At 32.8% G+C, this 13,561-nt stretch overlaps 1 protein-coding gene across 5 annotated transcripts in view; it reads left to right on the top strand.

Annotated features, from left to right (window-relative positions):
• LRRIQ3 (leucine rich repeats and IQ motif containing 3) overlaps positions 1-13,561 on the top strand; it is a 202,361-nt gene that overhangs the window by 119,622 nt on the left and 69,178 nt on the right. For 3 of the 5 annotated variants that reach the window (XM_021096482.1, XM_021096478.1, XM_021096479.1), the window contains one exon: positions 11,554-11,662. The exons of 1 other annotated variant lie outside the window; for it this stretch is intronic. In XM_021096482.1, coding sequence (XP_020952141.1) covers positions 11,554-11,662 — 109 coding nt within the window. Of the gene's footprint in view, positions 1-1,421; positions 2,275-11,553; positions 11,663-13,561 lie in introns of those variants that run through there. One more of the 5 variants, XM_021096480.1, reaches the window with a different exon arrangement.

Consider the following 13,561-nt stretch of genomic DNA (forward strand, 5'->3'; position numbering starts at 1 on the left):
TATGAATGTCTTTAGCCTGGAAACATAAGCCACTTTAAATTATGGTGGGTTGTAATTTATTTGTTTTTGCCACGCTTTACCTAGCACAGTGATATGTACATAGGAGGTACTCAACAAATATTTACTGACTTAAAATACTATTTGTTGCATTTTTAAAAGCATAATCTAAACTATATTTGAGTTACAATTTATTTTTATTTATCTATCTATTTATTTATTTATTTATTTATTTTTGTCTTTTTGTCTTTTTAGGGCTGCACCTGCGACATTTGAAGGTTCCCAGGCTAGAGGTCTAATTGGAGTTGTAGCTTCCGGCTTACATACACCACAGCCACAGCAATGCCAGATCTGAGCCGCGTCTGTGACCTACACCACAGCTTACGGCAATACTAGATCCTTAACCCACTGAGCGAGTCTAGGGATCTAACCCGCAACCTCATGGTTCCGAGTTGGATTCGTTTCCGCTGTGTCATGATGGGAACTCCACAGTTTATAACTCATGGAGTCATTTTAGTATATTTTCTGAAAATATTAATCCACCGTGCTAATATGAAAAGAGTAGCTAATAGAATTCTGCTTATCATTGAAATCTTTATATGTGGGCAGGAAGAACAAAGGTTATCATTGAAAAAAGGTAGATTAAAATAAGATGCAAGTCAAAAATGAAATATATAGTACAAAAGGATCTTACAAAGTTACAAATGATTTTTAAAAACACAGATTTTCTTGCCAGCCCTGTTACACTAGAATTTGAAACACCTTTCAAAGATAGAGAAGGAAAAGGAACTACCATACTGTGGTAATTATAATAAAACTCATTATTCTAGAAATGCTGATGATATAAACAGACTAAGTTACATAGATAAATTAAGAAATACTAGATCCTTAATGTTTATTAAAGTAAGTGAAAATATTTTTCAGGATAGACTTAACTTTTCACTTACTTTAATAACACATTAAGGATCTAGTGTCAGAAATTCTGATATAATCTCGAAAATACTAGTTCAGAGACACCATTAGAGTTTTATATAATATCCACAGTTTTATGATCTTTATGTGAGAAATAGTGTGTATTTTCAACTACTAAATATTTATAGGAAATGCATAGACTCACTTCATAAGAAACATCTTAGTGGAGAGTAGAAGTGGAAGAAAATATTTTAAAATTATGCCTTTCCTTCTTAGTTTTAACTTTTGAGTTCATTGAAATATGAAAAATCTATCATTCATGTTTTTGAATTTATTGCTATCACATAGAGAATTCATGAGTAGAATTCATAAATACCCAAAAGCAAATCTGGAGCTCACTGTCCTCAAGGCAAAATATAATGTTTGCTGACTATCATTAACTAATGGTACACCTCAAGAGTTTAACAATATTTTTATCCATCTTTAAACTTTGTTACTGTATTTTTCTTCAGGGTAAAAAAAAATTATGGGTCAATTTTCACTGAAGTGGGCTGGATTTATATATTCACTTCTCATCAGTGTCAAAAGGAATTGTGCACATCATTCCCTGGACAACAGGATGAAAACCTTTCTCTGATTGGACACTAGGGATATCAGCTGTATACACAAGATAAGTGTAATATTGAAAAAAGAAATACACTTAATAATTCCTCCATGCCAGCATATTTTAAAAATTTGAAACTTGCATAAAAACGTTCATGAAATTATTTATTTCTCATGCAAGAAAACTAATATTTCCATTTCATTTCCAGTGAAGTGTACCAGCATAAAAAAATTGCTTTGCAAAGACTTCTAATGAAAAACTTTTCAACTGTCCATCTTTTTTTTATAATAAAAAGATAACAAAATTAATAAAATTACCATTATTTACCACTTACTGAGAGTTTTTATTTGTTCAAGGTAAGAGAGAGTGGCTATTTCAGTGTATTTTAATATTGGTCTGAGCCTTGAATGACAATGATTTGTGTATTATGCTCATCTAGAAATTGACAGGACTGAACTTTCTCAAAACATATTTAGGCACCCTGACTTGGAAAGTATTTATTATTGAATCATATTGCTGCTTTCTGGTTTATTTAAGATATTTTTAGAGATATTCCAATCTAAGCATGGTTTTTTTGCTGTTGATATCCACCTAGAAAGCCTACAGAGACCCATTGTAAATTACAGGCATGTTTTTATATTAAAGTCTTGGTTTAATAAATACAGGAATTCTGACAATATATACTGTATTGGCTTAAAAACTGAAAATTAGAGAGTTCCTCTTGTGGCTCAGCAGAAACAAATCTGACGAGTATCCATGAGGATGCAGGTTCTATCCCTGGCCTTGCTCAGTGGGTTAAGGACCCAGCATTGCCGTGAGCTGTGGTGTAGGTTGAAGACATGGCTTGGATCTCATGTTGCTGTGGCTATGGCTTAGGCTGGCAGCTACAGTTCTGATTGGACCCTTAGCCTAGGAACCTCCATGTGCTGCAGGTGTGACTCTCAAAAAAACCAAAAAAAAAAAAAAAAACAAAAAAAACCAAAACACTGAAAACAAGCCTGTTTGTATTTTAACATTTTGGTAACTATAGATTTGAGTCATTTTATCTAGCCACAGGAATGCTGGACTTCATGAAAACACTAAGCATTTGGACCATGGCTGAAATATTCCCAATAAAAACAGTAAGGCTGAGCCATGCTGAATACATTGTGATGTCTGATAGACTGAGATTTGTACTGAGACTATAGAACCTGCAGGCTGGCAACACAGGGTCATTGAAAGCACTTTCCTGAGCGTCTCTGTTTATCTGTCTCCTGGGTGTGTGTGTATATATACTATTAAACACACATATGCATATATATTATATAATCTACCTATTATATAATCCACTTTTTGCTCAAAAGAGTCCCTGTATTTCCTGGGGTATATGTATCATTCAGAGAGAAGAAACATAGTTTTACTTCATTTGGAGTAGTTGTTTTGGTTCTTAGTATTGTAATAAGAGTTTGTATGAAGCAACATTTACAAATATTCTGAACTCCCAAAATGAGTATATTACTCCCAACTGCAAAAGGCTAACTCAATTTTAGAAATTATCCAAGTAATTTAATATTTTATCTAGTTAGGATTTATAAAGCTTAATTAAATTGACTATAATATACATTAGAAACATGATTATATATATGGCTATTATGTTAATTTATTGAGATGCTTTCTTTATGATAAATATAAACCCCTCCTTGGATTCTTTTTTTTTTTTTTTTTGTCTTTTTAGGGCTGCACCTGTGGCATATGGAATTCCCAGGCTAGAGGTCTAGTCGGAGCTATAGCCAGCCTATGCCACAGCCACAGCAACGCCAGATGTTAGCCACATCTGTGACCTATACTGTAGCTCACGGCACTGCCAGATCCTTAACCCACTGAGCAGGGCCAGGGATCAAATCCACATCCTCATGGTTACTAGTCAGTTTCCTACTACTGAACCACAATGGGAACTCTCCTCCTTGGGTTCTTAGCCTATTTAAAACTTATAAACTCTCTAAAATGCTAGATTTGCTTAAGATGTGTGTGTGTGTATGTATAGGGTAAAGAAGAACAACTTAAATATCATAAAAGTTGGCAGTCTCTCTATCTTTGCTCTTTTCTCCTCTTTTCAGAATTATAGACATTGTTCAAATATACCTAGAAATACAGACCCTTGAGCTATATATTTTACTGCTAAGGAAAAATAATTTTCTTCCTAGAAAATTCTGTTTCATTGCCCATCATTAAATTTTACACCAACATGTGAATGCTCTTATTTGGGGATTACTTTGAGTTAATTTATATTACTAATACATACCATGTCTCTTTCATTTCAAAATAATTAGATTTACAAATTATTTATTTACTAAATGATTAAGTATTATTTTAACCAAATAAGCTAATACATGAGGTTTAATAAAATGCCATGGATATAGTTGGCACTCAATGCATATTTGCCAAAACAAACTAATCAAATGTCTCAATTTTTGTTGTTATTTGTGACTTGATACTGCAACAGAGATTGAAGAATCCAGTCAAAGTGGTGCAGGGATATTGAGATAAGTAAACCATGGACCCAGTTCTCAGAATAATTTCTTCTAGGGATGAAAACTGTACTAACTATGATATAAGGTAGAATGCAAAAAGTGCTTGAAAGTTAGAATCAAAATGTTATTGATTGTGTAGAGTTATACTCTTTTTAAAGTATGATCTTTTGGTAAACTAGATACAGAATTATTCTCAATTATTACTATATGATATATTGGCTGTTAGACAATGTAAAATATATTAGCAAAGGTAGGATTATGAATAGAATTGCATTGTCATGTAAATAACTGTCAAATACATTTCTGGAGAGATTTCGAAAGAAACATAAACCTGTATACTCTGAAATTTCCTCGTGCCCTTAACTTACTCTACCTAGCATCAATTATTATTATTCACAAACTACCATTTTGTTTGCTTAACTTGAAATTAAAACTTACTCTAAAATCTCAACATTTCCAGCATCTCTTTTTACTAGGTTTGACAACTGCTACTACCAAGCAGTTGCTACATTACCAGTGTTGTATAACAGACAAAAAGTGAACCTCAGTAATTTAATCATTGGCACCTCTAATCTTGGTGAGAATGGACCTTAGACCTTAATCATTCTTAAACTGAGGGAGCATATCCTTCTATGATGCTTTTTCCTCCTGTATTCTTTTACTGGACAATTGCAGCAAAATATAATTTCATCCATCCTTATTTCTCCTGGCTACTTTTTGTATAGAAGAGAATTGTCACATTTCTAGATCTACTAGGTTTCTCCTGCATTTGTTTATCCAGGTCATTCTTTGTAAATTCTCTTCCCCATATATAAAGAATATTATCACTTTACTTCTAGCCATCTTTGTTAAGATAAAGATTGTGATCAAATACAAGGTGGTAGCAATTTTTCAAATATCAGTTAAACCTTCTAGTTGCTTTTAAAAGGGGGAATATCTTTAAAAGTAACTTTTCTCATAAAATTTTAACTTTAATCATACCGCTTCTTCTATGTTTTTTCCTGTTAACCAGCACTCATTATTGAAAGTAGAGATCGAGTGGGATTTGTCATACATGCATCACTATCCATTAGCTTCCCCTGTGTTGAAGGTGTTGCTTGTTAAGTTAATGAGAGGCTATGTAGCCAAACACTAGCGGTAACAGTTTTCATTCAGACAAAAAGAACTTTTTTTTTTTAGCTTGGGTTTCAGAGAATTCCTAGAGTTATCTATTTGAGTATTATATGGAAAACCTAAGATCTGGATGAGCACTTTCATTTATTTTTGTCTTTTTGCCTTTTCTAGGGCCGCTCCCGCAGCATATGGAGGTTCCCAGTCTAGGGGTTTAATCAGAGCTGTGGGTGCTGGCGTTTGCCAGGGCCACCGCAACGCTGGATCTGAGCCGCTTCTGCGGCCTGACCTACACCACAGCTGAGGGCAACACCGGATTCTTAATCCACTTAACCAGGCCAGGGATTGAACACGCAACCTCGTGGTTCCTGGTCAGATTCGTTAACCACTGCGCCACGACGGGAACTCCCTGGATTAGCACTTTTAAAGATGATATCTTGGCTGGGAAGAGGAAGAGGAAAAACAACAGCAAGTGGGCTAGGATACCAAGGGACAGGTGTTTTGGCTCTGATTTTAAAGAGGTTTTTGGAATCATCTTTGAAGTGGAGACTACTTATAATGAGCAGTATATAATAAAGACAAATCAAGTGCTTGTTCAGATATGGGATGGTATAGATAGTAAAGGGATAAACAGACCTGCTTTAATCAAAGGCTTATGATTTCCTTTAAAATCAAAGGACTTATTTGCATAATATGTAATATGAAAATAAAACCATCAGTCTTCAGAACATTAACTAGGCTAAGTTGAACACAAACCACTAAGGGTTGAAAATGAATCTTGATTTTCAGAGGCAAAGTTTAGAATAAAATATTTACCCTTGGTCTGGAAAGAAGATAGAGGAAAATGTTACCACTCTCACCACTTATCAATATTTTAATGATAAATTATCATCTCTTGGGGGAAATAAATATCTAGTACAGTCACCCATCTGATATTTTACAACCAGGTACTTATGTAGTTAGTCAATTACAGGGAGCTCCACTACTCCTCAGTTAATCTATTCTAATTTTCGGTAATTCTCTGAGAATTTTTTTCTCAGTATGATTGGGTGAGATTTATTTACAGGTGTCTCTCCCTACATTTATACCTCTTATATATGATTTTTTGTTAGCTTCTCTACATACTGTCAAAGAAGAGCTCTTTCAATGCCATTTTGGTTTTCTGGCTTATTATTGATGTAGAATCAACAGAATAGGTAGATTAGAGAGATGAGCCTGAGTAAATACATAATTATTCCTACGAGATGTTTATGTTTATGTATTTGTGTGCATATATTAAGAAATAGTGAAGTAAAAGAGAAAATTTAGAGAACCTAATTGATGAACATTAGAAAGAGCTTAGAAGAAGGGCATTGGGAGAGTTATAAATGGTTGCTCAGTGAAATGCTTTGGAGTAATCATAGAGTATGAAGTATTTCAGGAAAGTAAGAAGGGAATGTTGAAAAGTGTTACTTGGGGTACCTTTAAAAAGACAATCTGAAAAAAATACAAGCTGAGAATTTATTTTAAAATTATGTCTGATGGTTAGACTCTCTCCAAAAAAATGGAGTTTGTTTTATATTGTTTAAGTCAAAATTTCTAAACCTCTACTTATTCCTTCTAGCACTGCCTTTTGGTACTATTCATTCAACATTGTTAACAAAAAATTATTGAGTGTCTTCTGAGTGCCAGGGGCCATTCTTGGCTTTGAGTAATCATCTGAAACAATATAAACAAAGTTCTTGCCCTTTGGACTAGATTCCAAGAAAAACAACAATAATATATAACCATAGTAAACAAATAAAACTGAGACAAATGTTATGAATTAAATAAATCAAGTACTGAAAGAGAATAATAGGACACCAGATTCTCATAGGATTGTCACAAAATGTCTTTTCTGAGGAGATAATATTTAAGATTAAGACCTAAAGGATAAGAATCTTGCCATGCAAAGTACAGGAAAGAGAGTGTTCTAGGCAGAGGGAAGAGTTTACACAATGATCTGAGGCCCACAATAGCTTGTTTTATTTGAGTTAGGTTCAAGGGACTGAATGAAATTCAGTGTGGCAAGAGTATAATGAACAAAGTAGCATGAGATGATTTTGATTGTGTAGTCATGGGCCAGATTTTGCTGTGTTTTTATAGCTCATAGTAAGAACTGAGTACCTTGGACAGCCATCAGTAGATTTTAAAGCTAAAGAGAAACATGATCAAATTTACCTTATGAAAAATGTAAATATATATTGTCAGAGCCAAGGTGAAGGTAGAGACCAATAGGCAGCTATTTGCGTTTGGAAGGGATGATTATAGCTTACAGTAGAGAAGTAGAGTGAAAACGGGGAGAAGTGAACAATTTTGAAATACATTTAAGAGGTAGATTTGCCAAGATTTGCTGATGACTTAGATAAAGAATCAGAATAAGGATAAAATAGATATCAAATTCTAAGCTTTTAAGGTTTGAATAAGAGAATGGCATCATTTTACAAGATGAGGAAGATGGCAATTAGAGGATGTGAGAAGCCTGGATCTCTTTGTTATCTCTTCTCTATACTAGAATTGTACATGGCTTATTTATGTACAGCTTACTTCAAAAATAATTCAGTAGTAGGCTCCTTTTTTTTCATGTTCCAGGTTATCTGTAATTATCTGAAAAATATGTTGCCCTGATCAGACATAGCTTCAGCTATGTTTCTGATCAGAAATGAATAAGTTAAGACTGTCATAGGAAGTGTCAGGTAACTTAATTCTAAATGGAATGATTAATACAACATAAAGTCATCACAAAATCAACTTTTAATTCATTTACTCTTAAAAATATTTTTTATTACTCATGTTTTTAAATCACATTATCACAGCAATAAAATGTATTTTACCCAATTGAAGTGTTTATTACTATTAAAATTCATCTATTTAATTTAACCTATTGCTCCAGCCTATTGATAATCTTTTCAATTTCTGTCTGGTGCTAACTGATTTTCTTCTTTTACTATCTCATTTGGAAACTTGATAAGCATTTTCTTTATGTTTTTATTCATATCATTCAAATCAGTATTAATCAGGACAGGGCTATGAACAGGTCCACATATCATGACATTAGAGATCTCCCTTCAGCTTGGCATCATTTTATTAATTCTTACTCTTTCCCATGTGATGGTTCAGCATCTCTGATCTCCACCTAGTCACTGTCTTTCCACAAGCAATGATAGTGTTTAGCAATTATGTTGCTAAAAATGCAAGTTTTTCATATCAATGATATTTTAAACTGAATCAATTCTGACCTTGTTAAAAATTATATCTGATATAATTAGTTTGTTGTCAGTATATGCTGCTCCTTGGTGATTATTTCTTTTCTAAATGCTATCAAAATTTCCTAAAATGTTTTACCTAAATTACTGAAGACCACTGTTAGGTTTAAGGCGCTTTAGTTAATGGAATATCCTTTCTGTCATTGAAAAAAAAGATATTTATTAGATTATCCTCAGTGTTCTCATAACTTTTTTCCTTGTGATTTTGAAGATCAATAAGTGGGCACAACCTTTATTTTTTTAATTGCAGTGCATGTAACAAGAAGCCCATTTTCTTTACTTTGGCGGATTGTATAAACCTCAGTGCATTTAGGCCTTTATACTCTCTACTCATTTTTTAATAGCTTGTTTCACTGTCACATATGCACCCCTTGTCATGGGTTCTTCTTTTAAAAGCTAAGGAAGAGAAAATTATTTTAAATGATGACAAACAATGATATGTGGATAATATATGAAAAAGGATAAGTGGAAGAACTAGAGAAAATATGTTTCTAAAAGGAACTAACTAGCTGTTGACTTGATTGGGAATTTTTAAATTTTATAATTCAGAAATTTATTTATGATAGTATTTGGATACTGAGATTTGATAGATAGTACATACCTTTAAAAATTTTTCTTTATTCTTTCTGGGAGAGTAAAGGAATAAGTGTTAGTAGAAACCAGATTGTTGAACATATCCTTTCATTACACTTTCACTATTTTCTCATGAGGAAAATATAAGTACAAGGTCTAGAAGAAAGAAAGGGTCCATTTCTATGACCGAAGTAAAATTTGAGGTGATTTTTAACATAATGGATTGCATTGTTACAAGGGAAAGACAGAGAGAAGTTAGCCAAAATAGAGCAAAATTCATAAAATAGGAAAATATAAGAATCATGATACAGCCTGAAGTTTGATAAAAGCATTTGTTTGAAAAGCATTTAGAATTAATTGTTTCAGATTTGATTGCAAAACAGTGGTCTACACTTTTTGTCATACTTTGTTCAATAGAAAGAATTGAACCCAAGTGAAAATAGAAACATTGCTTAAAATACTGTCATAATTTGACAATGTGTTGTATTGTATATTATTCTAATTATCCTTGGAAACTTTAAGAAAAATTTCTAAATATAGAAAGAATGTATGAACTCAAAAGAAGCTATTTGTCTTTCTAGCAAAAAGTAGTATTTTTGTCGTGTAAAAACTGAAAGTGGTGTTAAGAGTTATTAGTGAAAATTTTTTTAGTGAAGAATAAAAACTGAGATTCTTTTGAGGACCAGATAATACCTAGTACCTGTTATGACCATTAAAAAAATCCTTGTGAAATTCTCTTGTGGCTCAGTAGGTTATGGATCTGGCATTGTCACTGCTGTGGCACAGTTTCAATACCTAGCCCAGGAACTTCCACATGTTGCAGGCATGACCAAAAATAAAAATCCTTGCACAATGAGTCATTACATGGAGAACACTGTTTTCAAAAATAAATTAGAGGACACTGCATAAAAAATTTGAAAGATAAAAAACTCAAGGATATTTAATTAAATATATTCATATTGTATGGTACAGGAATTTGGGCATAAAACTGTAAGTACAGGGGACCAGGATGCATATCCAAGTGTCTATTATAAATTGTAAAATAAAGGAAGTTTGGACAAGTGATAGTCAAGGCAGAGGAAATATGAAAAAGGTTCTCTATTTTAATATTTTATCAGCTATCACATGTTAGAGAATTTGTGTGACTTTTCTCTCCTGGATGAAGGTTTATGCTATTCATCAGAACTAGAAATAAGTACTAGTAGGTTTAGAGGAAAGATAGGACTTCAGTTCTTTTGAGTATATTGTGTCTGTGAGATTTTCCAGGGCAAAAGAGCACAGCTGTTGGTTGTTAGGAATGTTGCATAAATTAAAATCTGTAAAGAACTTAAAATAGTGGTAAACGATAAGCACTATACAAGCGTTCCGTAAACAAATAATGCAAAACCACATATCTCGGAAAAGAGATCTATCTGAAGGTACACATTTGTGAACCTTCAGAATTTAGACCAGCGGTTCTGATCAAGGAAATCATAATTCCTGGAAAGGTTTTTCAAAATGCAAACATATATCCCTTCCTAAGATTCTGGTTGTTTTCCTGTGGCAGTCTGTTTTAGGCATTTGCCTAAAAGTATCTCTCCTTTTCTTCTTTCTTGGTAACAGACCTGCCGTTTTACTCCAGGAAGTAAAGTACCTACCTAGAAAAAGACTGCTTGTCTTACCCTCTTCACTGTAGCTGTGGGAGGCCAATGAGATATAAACAGACATTATTGGAAGGATCTCTGGGAAAGTTCTTCAAGATACATGGCCTGTGCCCTTCTGTCATTTTATTATTTCCACCATCTTTCTGACTGAAATATAGACACGGCGTATGGGGCTCTAGCAGCTAGTTCTCTTGACTTACGAGTAAATCTTGAGGCTAGAAGCCATGTAGATGATACAGTAAGATAGAGATGATAAGTTTTGAAAGAGCCTAAGGTTCCTGATGGCTTGGTGGCTCCTCTGTACCAGTCCTGGATGGAGTGTGAAGAGAAAGACAACAGTATTAATTATTAAAACGTCCCCATCCAGTTTACAGACATTGTATAGTCTACATCTGATAGTGCCCTTGCTCTCCAGAGCTCCTTTTTAATATTCTACTTATTATTCCTTTCACACATATCTGATCAATTCGTACTTTTAAGACTTTGATAATTCTGGCCCCATTTCTTTCTTCCTATTTTAGCCTTTTAGTGTTCTATCAAATAAATTTTTCCCTCCTTTCTTACTCTGAATCTTCCTTCAGGCTTTCTGGGAAACAGTGTCTTTCTTCTCTCTATTTCTTATTTCTCCTCCCCTCTGATTCCTTTGTCATGGCACCCTCCTAACAGGCCCTCCTGTTCCTCAACCTCTCAGAGCATGGTCCAAGGTATACCATTAACTCTTAATAGAAAGACAGTTTATCAGAATCATGCATAATGGAACTCTTTTCATCTTAATTCTATCTCACATGTTTTTGCTGTTGTTTTGTTAAATAAAAATCAATCAAGGTAATGTATTATAATGTGAGGGTTCTCTGGGAACTCTAATAAAACATATATGAGATATTATCATTGTTATCATTAATTTTATTTTGTTTCCGCAGAATATACATTCTCCTTTTGATTTAAAATATTCTAGTGAAAGGAAAAAACATGTTTCTTCTATTTTATATGAATTAAAAACAAGAAAACCAAGACATCTCATTCAAAAAGGTTAGTTATATGAATTTTAAAATTACATTTAATGAACATATTTTGATGAAGAGCAATTAAATTAATTAGACATTGGGGATGTTCATTTTTAACTCCATGAAATATATGTTGATACTTCTAGATAAAATATTTATATATCGTTCAATATTTTATAAATATGTATATTCAAAACTTGTTTCATGGATATCAAGGACCTGATTTTGGGTAGAAGTTGGGAATTAGGAGAAATAGTTATTAGCAAGAACCATATTGAATTGATAATTTAGTTACTTTATGGCTATATCAGCATGGTACCTTCTTTGGGAAGTCTATCAACTATTAGATTAATTAATATAAATTATTTCAATTAAATATGAAATATTCCAGCTTTGAACATCATTATTTTTGGTTGTAAAAAATACATTTTATCTCACTGTTAATAAAATTTGGTTATTATTATTATTATAAAATTTTGGTTTTGTTTTTACAGAATTTATTCTGATAAAATATGTTATGATTGGATGATATTCTTTACCTCTGACTTTCACACAAGAATCATAAAACAACTTTCATAAAATAATTTGGTGGTCATACAACTTTTCTTAAGGTTTCTTTTAAGCCTTTTAAAAATTATTTGATAAGAACACTTAACAGGATACCTACCCTCTTAACAGATTTTTAAATGCATGCTACAGTATCGTTAGCTTTAGGCACAGTGTTATACAGCAGAGATCTAGGATTTTTACATCTTGTATGACTGAAACTTTATCATTTTTAAACAGCAATTCCCCATTGTTCCCTGCTTATATTATTTTAATTCTTAAATATTCAAATATATTTTGCCTTTAAAAAACTCATGGTGTTGTCTATATCCTTTTGTTTTTTTTTCTTATTTGAATGTTAACTGGTTGAACTCTATCTGGTCCTCATTTGTCAGAGGTTTTGTTATTCATCACTTCTCTGTTAGGTTTGTCTATTTCACATATTTCCTAATGCTCTCTATCTTTTATTTGAAAGTGATTTTATTTTTATTGAATTATTTAACTCCTAGGTTTATAAACCAAAATAAATTGAAGTAGGTAAGGATGCTCCATACCTCCCCACTTGCTGTTCTTGCTACCCTAAGGCAATAATCATTTAATAATTTTAATGGCTCTGCTGTTATTTACTTATATATTTCCAAGTAGTATGCTTATTCTGCTAAAATTCTTTTTCAATTTTAGATGTTATATATAGTTTCTACTATGAAAGGTAGAGGTTTAATTACCTTACAAATCCTCACTGATATACACACTTAACATTATCTCCTCCTTAGTTCTCCCAATAGAATCATAGTATCACTATTTGAGCATTAATTAATATTTAATATTTTAATTATTATGGCTGTGTAAATTCTACTCACAGCTGAGTCCCACAATATATTAAAGTATGTTTTTTTAATTATGCTTCTTTTTAAAACTTCTGGAATGCTCATAACATTCAAACCTCCACTATCACCAAGCATATATATATATTCAAGATACTTCTGCTTGAGCCCTTAGGTTGCTGATTTAATCAGGACTGCTTGCTTTCTAAACCTGCCTTTAAGCAACTGTCATCCTCATACATCTCTTCAACAGTGGTCTCGAGAATTCATTTATCCCTTTGCTGTATTGTGACCCTTGTTTCCAGGATTCTATATTGTGTTCTTTCTTTGTTTATTCTCTTATTTTAATCCAGTGCTTTCTCCATTAGTTCACTGAGAAATTATATATAGGAGGTAAATTTTTTAAAACAGTGGAAGCCTAAACATATCTTTATGCTGCACTCATGTTTGACTGATGATTGGACTGTGTAGAACTTTCAGAATTTCCTCCGAATTGCTTTATTGCCTTTAGCTTCCACTGTTACGTTTGAAAAGCCCATTGCCATTTAGTACTC

The sequence above is a fragment of the Sus scrofa genome, chromosome 6 (genome assembly GCF_000003025.6).
Source record: "Sus scrofa isolate TJ Tabasco breed Duroc chromosome 6, Sscrofa11.1, whole genome shotgun sequence".
Taxonomy (NCBI): Eukaryota; Metazoa; Chordata; class Mammalia; order Artiodactyla; family Suidae; genus Sus; species Sus scrofa.